Consider the following 15,989-nt stretch of genomic DNA (forward strand, 5'->3'; position numbering starts at 1 on the left):
TACTTGCAATTCGAGATATGAGAATTGTTGGTTGTTCTGCCGTGTTTCGTGAGTATTTTACCCAGGCAAATCACCTAATACGGTAATTATACAGCTAAGTTTCATGCCATGCAGCTTGTGCTTGTAAACATAAAACTGGTACTAAAGCATATGATTTACAGGCCAAATCTTCTCCTGTACACAGCTCACATTCGGTACTTTTATGGTCTTTTACAACTATTGTGTCTGGAGATCCATAATTTTGATTTTCAGTTGTGCTGGATTCCCAGCCACATGGGAATTAAGAGAAATGACACTGCAGCTGCTAGATCAACTCATACTTCTTCCACATACTATTAGTCAGTCCCATATACATACTACAGTCAAATAATAAGATCAAAACTAATTAATCAGTGGCAGTATCTTGGCAGGAAGCACTGGGAAATAAATGTCAGCATTAGCAGCCAAGTCAACAGGGAAACAGAAGGGAGGAATTTGTTCTTACTAGGCTCCAGATAGGTCACAGCCATCTTCACATACTGAGGGCTGATGAGCTACCTATGTGTTAACAGAATGACACTTGTCTTATCACTTGCCAGCACTTCACTACAGAAATAATTAAAATTTTTAATAATCTGGCTGAGCTATACACACTTAGACATTACTTATCAGACAAATTGCATGAAGATTTTAACTTTTTACAAAGAATTTATACAAATACATTTGATCATAAATGCTGTTTATGTGTAGATATGGCATTACTTATTATTTTTTTTTATTTGGTATTATAGATAACATATCTAAAATAATTATATATTTATTATTACTTTGTATACTGTGTAACCTTTGGAATGGCACAGTATGACCTTTGCCCTCCTTGTGCCAATAAATTACTAACCACCCAGTCTCTGACTGAGTCTTCCAAGTCAGAGGCAACCGTCTCTCATCACTTTCTTCAAAAAGAATGAGTCCCACAAGGTTCTGTATTAAGTGTCGTGTTATTTGCTGTCCAGGTTAACTCGATAGCAAAACACATTTCTCCGTCTTCAAGTAATGCCCTCTGTAATAATCATTTTTATTTTTCTAGTCTTGCAATATGAGGGTCCACAACACCAGAGCTTTCCTCCTCCAGTTGTACAGATCTTGCAGGCAGATATGCTGGAACATTTGCCTTACTAACAACCTTCCACAACTTGTTCAGATGCCAACCAGAATATGAGATAACCCAAATCACCCCCCCCCCCCCCAAACACCCTAGGTCTCTTCCTTACCAGTGATCCCTCCAAACTATGCCACAGTGAAAGTATTGAGCCCACTGGATAATTCTGACCACAATCTATACTGCTCATCTCCTCCCCCATGCAACACTTACACAGACACTCCAATACAAGAGTAATTTGGCATTATAACAGTTCCAAGTAGGACAGCCTCCGCAACTTCTGTGCCACATTCCCAAGGTTGAACTATTGCTTCTGGCCTTCCAACCCAAACATATGCACCGAACTTATTGTCAAAGTAATCCTCACTGGTATGGAAGCTTACATTCCCACACTACTCTGAATTGCCATCCCCTAACTAAACCCTGGTTCTCCAAAAGATGTGCCAAGGCTGTACAGATGAAACACTAGGCATACTGTAACTGGCTGAAATCAAGAACCCCATTCCCTTTAGAGCTTATACCAAAGCCCGGGATAGATGCAAAAAAAAACAATCTGTGCTTCCAAAACAGAGTTTGAAAGAGCAAAAAGCAGGAAACTAGCAGCCAAGCTTTTTGGTCTCTTGCCAAAGCAATTGGCCGTAACTTCTGCCCAACACTATTCTCCACCTTATCATACCCAGATGGCTCTATTATATCATCATCACCCACAGAAAAAGCCAATCTTCTGGCCTCAAACTTTGCTTCCAATGCATGCGTAACTGACAATGGTAAATGTCTCTCAACCATTCCAGACATCCAACATACAATGCCCTCTATATCCTTTTGCCAGAATGAGATCAGAAAGATACTGTCCAAATTAGACACACAAAAAAAGTCTCCTGGTCCTGATGGCATTCCCCGAATTGTCCTGAAAGTTTGTGCACCAGAACTGACTCCTATCCTATGTCACCTATATATACTCTCTTACTCCACTGGAATTTCTCCTACAAACTGGAAATTGGCCTAAATTGAACCCATTCCCAAGAAGGGTGACAAGTCACTGCCAACCAACTACTGCCCTGTCTTGCTTATCTCAGTCCTGTCTAAAGTAATGGGAAAAATCATCAATTCCCAACTCCTACACTACCTTGATGACACCCACCTAATAAATAACCATCAGTATGGATTCTTTCGCTGCCGATGAACAGGAGATGTGCTCGCATATGTCACCTATCTCTGGACAAATGTCATGGAGAAGTTTGGTGAATCTCAAGTGGTTGCACTTGATATCTCCAAAGCTTTTGACCTGGTCTGGCACAGAAGCTTACTAAGCAAACTACCATCATTTGGTCTGGCCCAGGACTTCTGTATTTGGATTGCCAGATTTCTGTCTGGATGCACAATGAGTGTGATGGTGGATGGTTCCCTATCCTCTCACCATTCAACTAATGCTGGGGTTCCACTATATATATATCAATGATATATAGCATTGATATATTGATACCTACTTCAGTTGACCTCCAACTCAATAAACAGTTTTGCAGACAACAGCACATTACACTTCTCACTTTCATTTGATAAACCCTACCCTACAAACTTACCTCAACCTACAGAGCATCAACCACCACCATACTCAATTCTGATCTCCAATCCATCCTCAAATGGGAGTTCAGATAACCTTGTCAATTTCAATACTAATAAAACCCAGTTCTGTCCTATTTCCCATAAAAGAGAACCATTTTTTCCAGTATTCTTTTTGATGATACCCAAATTTCCAAACAGTTTGAGATTTCTCTTCCTGGAATTACCCTCACATCAAACCTCTCCTGGCATAAACACATCACAACCATTGCATCCTTGGCTTCAAAAAACTAGGATTTCTCTTTTGCTCAAGATGTTACTTCACCCCTGAACAGCTGTTAATATTATACAAATAACAAATCCACCCAGCTATTGAATATTGCTCCCACATGTGGGGTGGTGCCCCTAAAAGCTCCCTCAAAATGCTTGACTCAATACAGAGGAGAGCAATTTGACTTATTAATGACCCATCTGTTAGCAACTCACTCTTCCAACTTTTGCACAGACATTTGGTTTCTGCAATATGTATATTCTACAAATATTTCTATGGGAAATGTTGATCTGAAATAACATCAATAATTCCTCCACTCAGTACTAAGCTCATTGGAACATGTGCAGCTGCTGCTCAACATCACTTCACTGTACACCTAGAAACAAACAGAACAAGTTTCTTTTCCACCTCCTTCATCCCTGCAACTGCTGCACTGTGGAACAGTCTCCCCCCCACTGCTGTGTTTCCCAAGGAATACAATTTACACTCATTTAAATCAAATGTAAACAAGTTCCTCCTTTCCCAACCCCTACTCATACATGGTACTAATGTACTATAGGTTGGTTGATGAACCAACCTCTCATGTATGGACACAGCATAAAAAAAATAAAATAGAAAGGCAGTTAACCATGTTTGAAACTGGGCACTTTGAGATATTTTCACCCCAGAAAACTTCTTGTATGCAGTTTTGTCTCAGATTTTGACTTCATCCTGACCCAGAAATAACACTGGAACTATGAATAATGACAATTGCTACAGAAGCAAAGTTCTTGGGATTCATATTTGACAAAAAAAAAACAGATGTTTCTACCTCATGTAGATCATTTGCAAGATAAATTACTGAAGGAAAATGAACATTCTTCTACCTCATGGAATGCAAAGGTTCATTGCTCTACTTTGGGCACTTATTGGTTCAAGACTTAATTATGGGTCTCAAGCCCTTGTTTCTGCATTACACAATTTTGATGATGGCTGCATCCAGTTCATCTAAATCATTTCAAACAACATATATTCCTCGTCTCTTCACATTTATACAAATGAACCACTTCTGTCACTTTGATCAGCAACTATTGTTATATGCAAAATAAGTGTCAAAAAAAGATGAATGTTCTTCATACTCTTTCACATAACATCTGCATAACTTCTTGGTGTTATTGCTTTGTTTATATGAAGCACTTATTAGTTCAAGACTTGATTACGGATCTCAAGTCTATGCTATTGCAATAAGCCATGCATTAATGGCTGGACCAGTCCACCAATGTCAGAATAGCAACTGTAGAATTTTGGACATCACCTATTCCTACTTTTATGTCAAAGCAAATGAGTCACTTTTGTCACTTTAATGTTATATATATATATTGATAATTATTTTTTGATTGCTATGGGAAACTTTGGAGAATATCTATCAGAATACCATCATGTAATGTGAATGATGCCCTTCAAGGGTGTGCCAGATGTATTGTAGAGGTCCAGTACTTTTCCCATCTTTGCTGGTATAGCAATAAAGCAGTTCTGCATGCTGGTTGCTAGATAGTGTATGGCATCACACATCAGATGGTGACACATTTTGGGGGCTTCCTGGTCAGGTGGCATATAACTTCACTGCCAGTCATGCCTGGATGGAGGCTGTGTAATAGCATTCAAGAGGTAGTGTAGAGCCCACACTGTGATTTGGAGTCTGATGCTCTCTGTATGGGTGACATGTCTAAAAACTTCCCCAGGAAAATTCTTCATACTCTCACCCCTCCAATATACATACTCATGCTCACGTACACACACACACATATACACACTAGTAGCAGAGTAATGAAGATATCTTATATTCTTATATCCTTGTGTGTTCTTTCTTGTGGTTATATCGGTTGCTTTAATATCATTTTTGTTCTAGGTGTTTATGAGATCAGACCCCCCCCCCCTCGTAACTTCAACATTTGTGATATCAGCACCAACAAAAGTGATGCACATCACCACCTGCAGACACACAACCTGATCTCCTATTTTTGCTGAACTTCAAATCTTTGCAATAACATCCACAAACCATCATAACTATCCAAACACCCTGAGTGATTTTTTCTGCTGCAAGGATGTAGTACTTATGCTTTTGTGCAATCTAACATTCCTTGCCAGAGGATGCCTAATCTTGAATCCTCCCTTTTGACCTGTGACTTAAGATATCCCCTCCCTCGTTATGTCTCGTTCTTCTGCTGTGTTTACCATGCCCCCCCTAATTCTCTTAATCATTCTAACCTCTTTAACTCCTTATCCATGAAACTTGATCTCATACAGTCCAAGTTCCCTAACAGCAAAGTCTTTTTCCTGATGACTTTAATGTCCACAGTTCTAACTGGCTTTTCCTTTTTTTGAATTTCACTGATCAAGCTGAAAGATGAGCAGAGATATTTCATGCGACAATTTAAAACAAATCGTTCATCTCCCAACCAGGATCCATACATCCAGCACTGTGGATATTTTTTTAAACAGTTCTCCTTCCAGGTACACCATAGGAGTTACTTTTCTTGGTCATTCAGATCATAATCTCATCCAAGTTTCACCACTTGTGGAATTTCCTGCTCTCTGTCATTCACAACCTTGTAGTTTGGCATTACAACGATGAAATGTTTTGAAGATCCTCCATGACTTTTACTCCTCCTTTCCATGGTTAGACTACTGTTCATGTTCTTCACACCTAAATATTTGTTGTGCTCTTGTTTAAGAAATGATCCATGTTAGAAGGGATCATTTCTGTAACAAGATTAAGGTTTTTCGTTCTTCATCCTGTTCAGAATTCTTGCCCTATTTCCAAGCCATGGCTTTCTAAAAATTGTGGTAGTTCGGTTGAAGGTGGGGGGGGTTGCTGTTTGCAAGTGGCTTTGAAAGCTGAATGAATCGCAGATTTCACTGAAATCCATGGTACTTACAAAACCATCATTAAAGAAAAAAGTGAAGTCTGATTGTGAGGAGGCTAAATATTACATTTGCAATCCTTCAAAAAAACATGAGGATATATTTTGCATGAAGGATTGCAAATTAAAAAGCTTTGTGCAAGATGGGTGCCACGCTTGCTCACATCAGATCAAAAACGCACTTGCACGAAAATCTCTGAACACTACTTGGAGCATTTTAACTAGAATAAAACTGATTTTATATATAGATTTATTACTATGGATGAGACTTGGATTCACCATTACACACCACAATCCAAACAGCAGTCAAAACAGTGGACAGAAGCCAGTTGTTCAGCATGAAAGAAGACAAAGTCGGTTCCATCAGTATTGGGATGCTAAAGGCATTTTGTTTATTAATTATCTTGAAAAGGGTAAAACAATAACCGTGGAATATTATTCCGATCTTTTAACCAGGCTAGGCGAATAAATTTGTGAGAAAAGACCCGGTTTGTAGAAGAAAAAAATCATCTTTCATCAGAACAATGCACCTGCCCACAAAGGTGTTTTGGCAATGGGAAAATTAAGGGATCTGCACTATGAATTGTTGGAACATCCACCCTATTTCCCAGATTTGGCTCCCTCTGACATTTATCTTTTCCCTAAAACTCTTCCTTGCTAGTCAGTGTTTTTCTTTGAATCAAGAGGTGATTGCAGATCTTACTGAGAACCACTACAGGGACGGGATAATGGCACTGGAGCATCGCTGGAATAAATGTATCAGTCTTAAGGGAGATTATGTTGAAAAATAAAAATAATTTTTAAATTATAAACTCGTTTTTTCTTTGTTAGGTTGAAAACTTTTCAGACCACTCAGCCATCATCCATCCTACAGCTTAGAAGCAAGTCCACATACAGTCAACTTAAAAAAAAAGTAGTGATGATTTTATACTATTTGTTTACCTATTGCTCTCACCTCACTATTGTCCAAAATAATGGAGAAGGTATCACCTAATCATTGACCACAATATGGATTTTACCAATCAAGATCCACAGCAGATCTCCTTGTCTACGTCAGCCTCCTCTGAACATGTGCTCAATGGAAAAGTTTGGAGAAACTTGTGCTGTTTTACTTAATATTCCTAAGGCATTTGCTATAGAGTTTATCATTAAGGACTTCTTAGTTAATTGCTGTTTTATGGTTTCCCTTCATCCCTTTGTAATTCAATTGCTAGTTTTCTCTCTGACTGTTAATGTTGGAAGACTTTCTCTCTTCAGATTTTCCTGTTAATGCAAGTGTTCCTCAGAGTTCTAACCAACCACACACACACACACACACACAAATGATCTGCTGTCACTGACCTCAAATCCTATTCACAGTTTTGTTGATGATACTACTTTCCACTCATTCTATATACTTAGCATTGCTCAAACATCTCAATCTTCAAAGTCATTTGTAAAAAGTACTCTAAAGACTGATCTTTACACCTTCTTCTAATGGTTTTCAGAAACCTGGTCACCCTCATTACTTCCAAAACACAGTTTTGCCTGTTTTCTTGCAAAAAAAAAGAATGTACTTATTTTTAACCTTTTGTTGAAAATGCTCAACTTTACAGTAGCAATAACATTTAGTATCAAAGACAAACTTTTTGATTTTAGTGTTATTTAAAGCCATTTAAAGTGTTATGTGAAATCCAGCTTAACACTTTACTTTATGCAGATGATCTTAACAATTCCATTGCAAATCTCCAGGATTCTTTACCTGAATTAAAAGACAGCAGTAATACATTTGGTATGAAAATCAGCAATAAAAAGAACCAATCTATGAAAATAAATTGAGTATTTTTAAAATAAAGAATCTTATAGAACAAGTAAAATATGAGGTGTCCAGAAAATTAGGTTTGTTCAGAATTTACTGCCAAATAGGATATGGTAGGGAGAGGGGTCATGCATGCCTGCTAACATAGTGCGACTCAATAATTAGCTGTTGACCATTTTACTTTCATTTTGATATAATTTATTGTCTTCTGTGAATAATTTATAATGTGTGATGTGATTTAAAAAAAAAAAATCCTGCTAGTTATGGAGTTCATGGTGCAATACCGTTTTTGTTGATGTTGCAGAAATTCACCGATGACTATGTAAGGTTTACTGGCCTAACATGATGAGTGATCATAGGTGTCACCACAAACTTTATTTAAAGAAGGGCACAGCAATGTTCACGATGAAGAATGCAATGGCCGGTCAAGTGTGATGACAGGCGATTTGTGGAAACAGTGAACCCGAAAATTAATTGTGGTTCCTACCTGAAGTACATCAGTGAGCATTACGAAAATGAACGAGATGAATACAGTTTTATTCAATATTTTTCATAGATTTTGTTTCAAAATAACTTATTGTTCGTATCCGTTTTTCACATCTGAAACCATTCTGTTTTTTCATATGCACCATATTCTGTATCATGATGTGAACTGTGGATTTTGCACACAAATATTGAGTCAAAACAAAAATGTGTGCAGTGGTGTCATTCATCATCTCTGGAAAAAAAAAAAAAAAAAAAAGCACTGTCGTTCAAAAAAAAATTATTCCCATTATCTTCTGAGGAGAACAAAAAGGGATCTTGCTTGTTGATTTTCTTCAGGGATGAACAACAATTAATTTTCATGTTCAGTGTGTTCCACCAAATCATCTCTGACAACACTTGGCCAACCACTGTGCTCTTAATCATGAACATTGTTGCACCCTTATTTAAACAAATGACACCATTGCCTAACTTTATTGTCGCTCATTATGTTAGGTCCGTAAACCTTACGCAATCATCATTCGTTTTCTGCAATACCATTGTTTTCTATCAACAAAAACTGTATTACACCACGAACTTTGCAACTGGCAGGATTTTTTTCACAGCACTCATTATCAATTATTATTTGTAGAAGACAACAAATGATAATGGGGCAAAAGTGACATGGTTAACAGCTAGCTAATGAATCACTGTATGCTACCATGCATTCTCCCATATCTTATTTGGTGGTAATTTCTGAGAAAGTGAGGACTTTCTAGATGCACCTTGTATTGTGCCTTTTTAGACACAATTTTTGATGAACATGACAAAATAATTATAGAAAAGGAGAATAGAATAAGCAAAAGTGATATAGTAGTTGAATAAATTTCTGTGGTATAAAAAAGAAATTAGCCAAAACACTAAACTAACAAAACATGATACAAACAGGAATATACTAATATACAGTATATGAGAAGGAAGCCAACTGAATAAATTTATATGGAATAAGAGATCAATTAGTAAAAACACTAAGCCAGCTATATACAAGTCAGTATTCCAACCAAATTTAATTTATGGATTTGAAAGTCTGGTTAGAAATAAAATTAGACTTGACACCAGACTTGAGGAAAATCATGGTCATGAACATTTATCAACATTGGCAGAATATTAAAAATCAAGATATTGGGAAGGATTTGCCATTATTAGCATTGAAAAAATATCTGTATAGAGGTAATCTGAGGTGATATGGTCACAAACTCAATAGGAGAAAATAAGGTAGATTTCATCAAACATCAGGATTGCAGTTTCTCCTGGTGTGTGATGCCAAAGTACGAACAAGATCCAGAGGAAGACTATGATGTTTGTAGATTGATGCAGTCAGAAGTGATCTGGAAGACAAAAAATATAAGATCTGGTAATATTGAAATGCTGACAAGTCATAGACTACTTTTAAGGAAAATTGCAGGTACGGGATTTTAATAATCTAAAATTAATCATGTAGGTAGTATTATCATGGTATCCTCTACACCCACTTGAGGGTGCTCAATAGCAATCATCATCAAATTCCTGATATGAACCCTTGGTGGTGGTGGTGGTGGTGGTGGGGGGTTTTCAGGATATTGTCATTGCACTTGAGTAAAAAGGTTATCATTACTGACTTCATATCAACAATTTCTTCTAAATTAATCTGATATCTCTCAGGATTCCAATATTTTTAGATCTTATATTTCAATCTTACCATATCAACCTGCCTCAATCTTGGTATTCCTCTGGGTCTTTTGCCTGCCATCCCAACAAAGAAATACAGCTAATTCTCTTTTTGCACAGTATATTTTGATTTAACGCGGTTCAGATGGTGCTTATTTTTCTGTTTGAATTCAGTTCTGTTAAAAAGGTTATTTCCATTATAATTATCATTGCCTAGAATGGTACATATGTACTTAAACTTAAATTTTGGGAAACCCCCTCGATGTTTTAAATAAGATTTTAAAATCCTCAGGGATTATTCTATGCTACAGAATGTAGACAATTGTGGTAATAACAAAAAAAAAGTCAGTTTTTGTAATTCTGATTCTCAGAAGTTAAGCTGACAGATGGTCCGCTATATTCACTTGTTGTTGGTTCTTAGAAGTAGAAGGGTGTTATGCTGATTCCTCGAGGTTAAGTTGGTCCGTTACGGGAGGCCCACATTATAATGCTGCTAGGAAGGAGTTAAACTGTTTGCTAAACAATCATTTCTTGTTTACAATTCAAAATGTTTATACATCTTGTGTTTTGTTCGTACAATAAACACATAGAAATGCTACTTTTTTGACAATAGCCAAAGCATAAAATTCAGTTAACTAAGAAGAATGGTGTTTTTGATGAATCTGAATTTTAAATCTGAAAAGTGTGCTTGTCATTATTGTTAGCCCTTTTCCAAAACAAAATCGAATAACTTGCCTCCCCCTGGTTACTCCCTCTAACAAAGTAAGAAATACTTTTCCCACTTTTAGAACCTGCTTTGGAATATAAATGAATATCATTGACCAATTCTTATCTTATTTCTCACTTTGCTTGGCAAATCTCCATTCAAGATGTTATCTTCATATTTAATATAGATGTTATAGCAATTTACTCCTTTATGGGGAGGTTGAGGGCAGGGGGGGGGATACTGGTTTACGTAACTGGTTTAAAACTGAACTCATAAAATCTGTTGCGGATTTTTAGAACATGCTACTTGTTATTTTTTATTTTATTTTATTATTATTTTTTTATATAAGTAATGTGACAAAATAAATAGCATGTGTGTTTGTTTTCATTCTGAGAGTTAATACCATTTGTATTACAGACCCTGAAGAAACTTGCAAATCATCAGATTGATAATAAAATGCATCATGAAATTCCATCTGACACTTGGAACCAGTATAGGTCTTTGTTGAAGAAATCACAAGATGCATTATATTTAACTATGGATCGCATTAGAGGTGACAAAAATCATCCACTGAACTTTGAATTGCATTTAGAAATAGAAGATGTTGAAAAACTTCTTGATTCATCAATTTCTGGTTCAGGTCAGTTAATAAATACATTTTCTTGATTGCTATCTAGTATTCTTTGTTCTTAATTCAAGATAGTGCTATACTGCTTTAAAGTTTTTTTATCCGTAAAGTTGTAGTATTGTATTCAGTCTCACTCACTGCTGAGGAAAGCCTCTTTCCCTTAATGGGGTAGAGTTGGGTCTGCTTCCATTGTGACAGTCCATCTTAGAGTGTATCTTTGTATATATGTGAATGTGCATATATGAATGAATGAAGGACATACAAACATCCAATGCCCATAGCAGGATTAGAAGCCACAGCCTTTTGGCTGGAGAGTGGTTATGCTAATCACTCAGGCAACCAGGCTGGCAAGGTAGTATTGAATCAAATTTATTTTCGAAATTAAAGAAAATATATATTCTTCTATTTAAAATAAGCATACTTTAAAATGTTATTAAGCATTAGCTAAACTCTCACAATAACAGTATTGAAGTTGAATTTAACAGAAGAAAAATACAGTCAGTCCTCAACTTGTGTTGGGTTCCATTCCAGTGATCCTGTCATCAGTCAGAAATCGCCATATACACCATAAGAATATGTTAACAGTTAATATGCCTGATTGCCGAAATGTATAGGTGTCTGTTATAATTTTAAATAATTTTCCACTTTGTTCATAGTGAAATAATACACTATGAATGTACAAATTATAAAAACAATTGCTCTGTACAGTACTGTAATTGGATGATTCACTGGAGGAGGAAGATGAGCCTAGACGATCAACAGCAAAAAATTCTTCAGATTCAAAAAAATTGAGACAAAGCATTCTGAGGATAAATCAGATGCATTACTTCAGAAAGGTCTAAGCTTATCTTTTTTTGGGGGGGGGGACCAGGAGTGAGCTACTCTAAAAATTTACTTTGTTGAACTTAGTTTTGCACAGTTTGCTTTTCTTTTCTGCTTCTCTATAACAAGCAATTTCAGTTGCACCACCCTGCCTATCTTGCTAATCGCCTCATGTTACGATTGATTTCATCAATCATTGAACTTATCTACTAAAAGCAGATGCCTCTGCCAGTTTTTTTTTTATGTATTGTCCATTCACAAAAGGTTGTAAGCTTTACAATACATTAGTACTATAAGTGGGTTAGGGATTTTTTTTAATTAATTTTTTTTGTGGGGTAATATTATTTTTATTTATTTTTTACATAGTCTGGAACTCCTGCTCTAGAGACCAAACATGGAGCTTTTTTAACACATTTCAGGCCATCAGTACACCAGCAAGCAGGATGGCAATGGTCTCATAATTGGCTACGAAATTCGTCTTCCACCTAAAGACTCACAAGCATCCATACTCACAGCAGGATTCAAACCTGCAACCTGTTGGTTGGTGAATGGATATGCAGACCATTTAGCCAAACAGGCTGCAGTTTTTTCAGTATCAACTTCTTTGGGGTTCTCTTTTTTTTTTTTTTTTTTTCTCTCTTCTTCTTCTTGAACTTCCTATGCTTCAAGCCCAGAATCAAGTCTTCATTTTCAACCTCCAATTCTAACTATGTAGCTGGCAGCAGCACTCTCTTGTAAGTCTTTGTCGATTCTTAGGCATGTATGAACATACATTTTCAGCCACTTCTTCCAAATACCATTCATACACTGCTATCATATCCTTCTGTTCTGCACCTGCATTCTTTGTACAATACAAGATATTTTATTATAATAAATTTAGTTTAATCCTTTATTCAAGTGTGAGCAAACAAAGTTTGCCCCTGAAAATATCTTCAGGACTGGGGTAAGGTAGTACAACACTGGGAAACTCGCAGCAAAGGTGGATCAAGCTCCCAACTCCTTGTCTCAGTATCTCCCATAATGCACAGCACATTTCCTTGCAGACATGTATACTGCTATGCATTAAGGGAAGGACTTACCTCAGTCCTGAAGATATTTTCAGGTGCAAACTTTGTTTGCTCACACTTGGATACAGGATTAAACTAAATTTATTATAGTCTAACCAAGTGAAAAATAAACTTTCAAAGATATTTTATTCTTTCTAGACATCTTAGAGAATTTTTTTGCCCTCAGTAGCAAAATAGCCTGAGCAAAAGTATTCTTAAGTGATATGCCATGGTTTATGGGATGCTGGAGAGTAGTATTCATTGGAAATGAGTTAACGGGAGTCATAACAATAAGTGATCATAAGTCGCATACGTCATCTCTCCTATCATGGGCCATATGGACAAGAGTGGCCCATAATAGGAGAGAGTCGGAGAGTTTTGGAGAAGCCTTTACCCAGTAATAGGACATTTAGGCTAACAGCAACATACATACATATATTTTGTGTCTTCCACCTATGAAAGTTTTTTTTTTTTTTAAGGTATAGTGTATTTGTTCTGTGGATGGATTGTAGATTTCTTTATATATTTTAAATTTTGTATTTTTATTTATTTATTTCATTTATTTATTATTATTATTTTTTTACATAGTCCAGAAACCTTGCTCGAGACCAAACATGGAACTTTTTTAAGCTGCTTCAGGCCTTCAGTAAGTTGGGGAATGAGTCTGAAACCAGGTTATTAAACTCATCTTTCCCCATAAATGAATATTTAAAAATCAAAAAATTAAAAAAAAAAACCTGTGTGTGACACGCACCAAAAAATCTAAGTAGTATTAAGATTCTGCAACAAATCTAACACATCCATCATTTTTCATATTCCCCTTATGACATAGATTGTTTTTATCACTTAGTGTGACTCCACTTCTCTGTATATTTGAAAGCCTTAAATTAAGAACTTCAAAAAAGATAATTTTTGGTAGTTTCTGGACCAGCCATGGTATTCTAATGTTGTGCAAGTTAACAAATTTTTAAGGGCCCCAAATTCTAGCACCTCAGGCCTCGCCCACCTCTGGAAAAGTTTCAGTATGGTCAGTATGCTATTGCTTTACTTTGACTGTGTTGAACTATATAAAAAGAAGAGTTTATCCAGCTTAAATTCTTTATTTCATTACTCCATGATGCTGTCTGAATTCATTACTGTCATACATTACTTGTGATGAAGCTGTCAGATAGAGGGAAATTATTGTGCAGCCACAGATGCGAGACCCCTCAACACTTCTGTGCATGGGAAGAAGGCAAATCTATTCTGATAATAGGGTAATCAATGCGTTTTGTGGGATGAGTGGTTATTATTTTACATCGGAAAATTAGCTTTTCTTTTATGAAAATTCTAGTTTTTAAAGTGGTAACTATTTTGCTTGTACAACAATTGGAAAATTTACGTATAAAGCATATGATTTCACGTGCTGGTAACGAATTCATGTATCACCTTATTCCTTTCTCCCCTTCAACATGAATTGACTCTTCTTGGCACATTGCCAGCCAAGGGTCTCACATCTGTGGTGGACAGTACATTCTTATAACCCTATAGTCCTGAAGATACTTCATGTGCAAACTTTGTTTGCTTACACTTGGATAAAAGATTAAACTAAATATATAATTTATAATTTAACCAAGTGAAAAAACTTCCAACATCTTTCTCTAATCCAGAGTAATTTAATAATAAGGTGTGACACCTTTTGACAACTCGTATAGGTAAATATGACTTCTCCATTACTTCCAACTTGGTATCCACCACTGGGTCTAGCTCCTACTGATGAGACCTCAATAAAGGTTGAAACTGGTCTGGGTAATGGTGGCCCTTCCCTTAACATATAGCATTATACTTGTCTGCAAGGAGATGTGCTTTGCATTATGGGTGATACTAAGGCAAGTGATGAGAACTTATACCACCTTTACCACAAGTTGCTCCAGTCCTGAAGATACTTCAGGTGCAAACTTTGTTTGCTTAGACTTGGATAAAGGATTAAACTAAATATATAATCTTATGACCCTGATATTATCTATATACAATATATACACGAAAACACCAGGTAAAAGTATTAATTATTAAATATACTGCCATATATTTGGCCTGGTTGGCTGAGTGGCTAGCATATCCACTCTCCAACCAAAAGGCTGCGGGTTCAAATCCCACCGTGGGCATGGATGTTTGTGATTGTCTGTGAAAATACTAGTGTGGTGGTGGTGGTTGGTGTAGATGTTTAACGTAGTTGTAGTTGGTGGATTGAGTGGCGGAGATGGAGAGCTGTGGAGTAGGTGCCCTCCCTCGATGAGTCTTTGGACTCCCTGGAGGTGCTATGTAATAATAATAATTCAGCCTGAAAGTAACAGACCATTGTCAGTGGCTTAAAAAACAGTTGTTACATAAAATGCAAACAGTTGATTTGCTCAAAATAGAATGAGCTGTGTGATGTTAAGTCGCCAGTAGCGTTATGCTTTCACTGAAGAAAAAGTTAATCATCATCATCGTGATCAAATTCTTGACATACCTTCAAGGGGTGTACAGGATATGATAGTACTACATGCAAAATTTACATCATTACTAACCTCCTATCTACAGTTTTCCTCTAAATCAGTCTGTTACCTCTCAAGACTCCAACATTATGAGATCTTATATTTCTATCTTCTATCTGGGTCTTTTTCCTGCCAATCTGGCAGAGAACATTTCTTTTGCTAATCTTTCCTTCCCCATTCTTCATTTAAGTGACCATACCACCTGAGATTAGCTCTGCATCATCTCCAGCATTTTAGAACCAATTTCAAGAATTCTGAAGAAATATGATTTAGTAGTGACCTTTATTCCTATTAATAAACTCTCAATGTATTTCCCCTCTTCTAAAGATAAATGCTCTCCTATTTCTTTTCCAGGTGTATACCCAAGTTCGACATGACTGTTATCTTTCCTACTTCACTCAAACTGGGTGCTCAATAGAAAAAAGAATACAA

The 15,989-nt window shown here is 36.5% G+C and overlaps 1 protein-coding gene across 1 annotated transcript in view; it reads left to right on the forward strand.

Annotated features, from left to right (window-relative positions):
* The window catches only part of LOC150102901 (E3 SUMO-protein ligase RanBP2-like), a 673,019-nt gene that overhangs the window by 278,857 nt on the left and 378,173 nt on the right, over window positions 1-15,989 (forward strand). The window contains exon 18 of the mRNA XM_090397978.1: window positions 10,963-11,185. Coding sequence (XP_090254104.1) covers window positions 10,963-11,185 — 223 coding nt within the window. The remainder of the gene's footprint in view (window positions 1-10,962; window positions 11,186-15,989) is intronic.

This window comes from Typopeltis vanoorti, chromosome 9 (assembly GCF_054136105.1).
Source record: "Typopeltis vanoorti isolate ZY-2024b chromosome 9, IOZ_Tvanoo_1.0, whole genome shotgun sequence".
Lineage (NCBI taxonomy): Eukaryota > Metazoa > Arthropoda > Arachnida > Uropygi > Thelyphonidae > Typopeltis > Typopeltis vanoorti.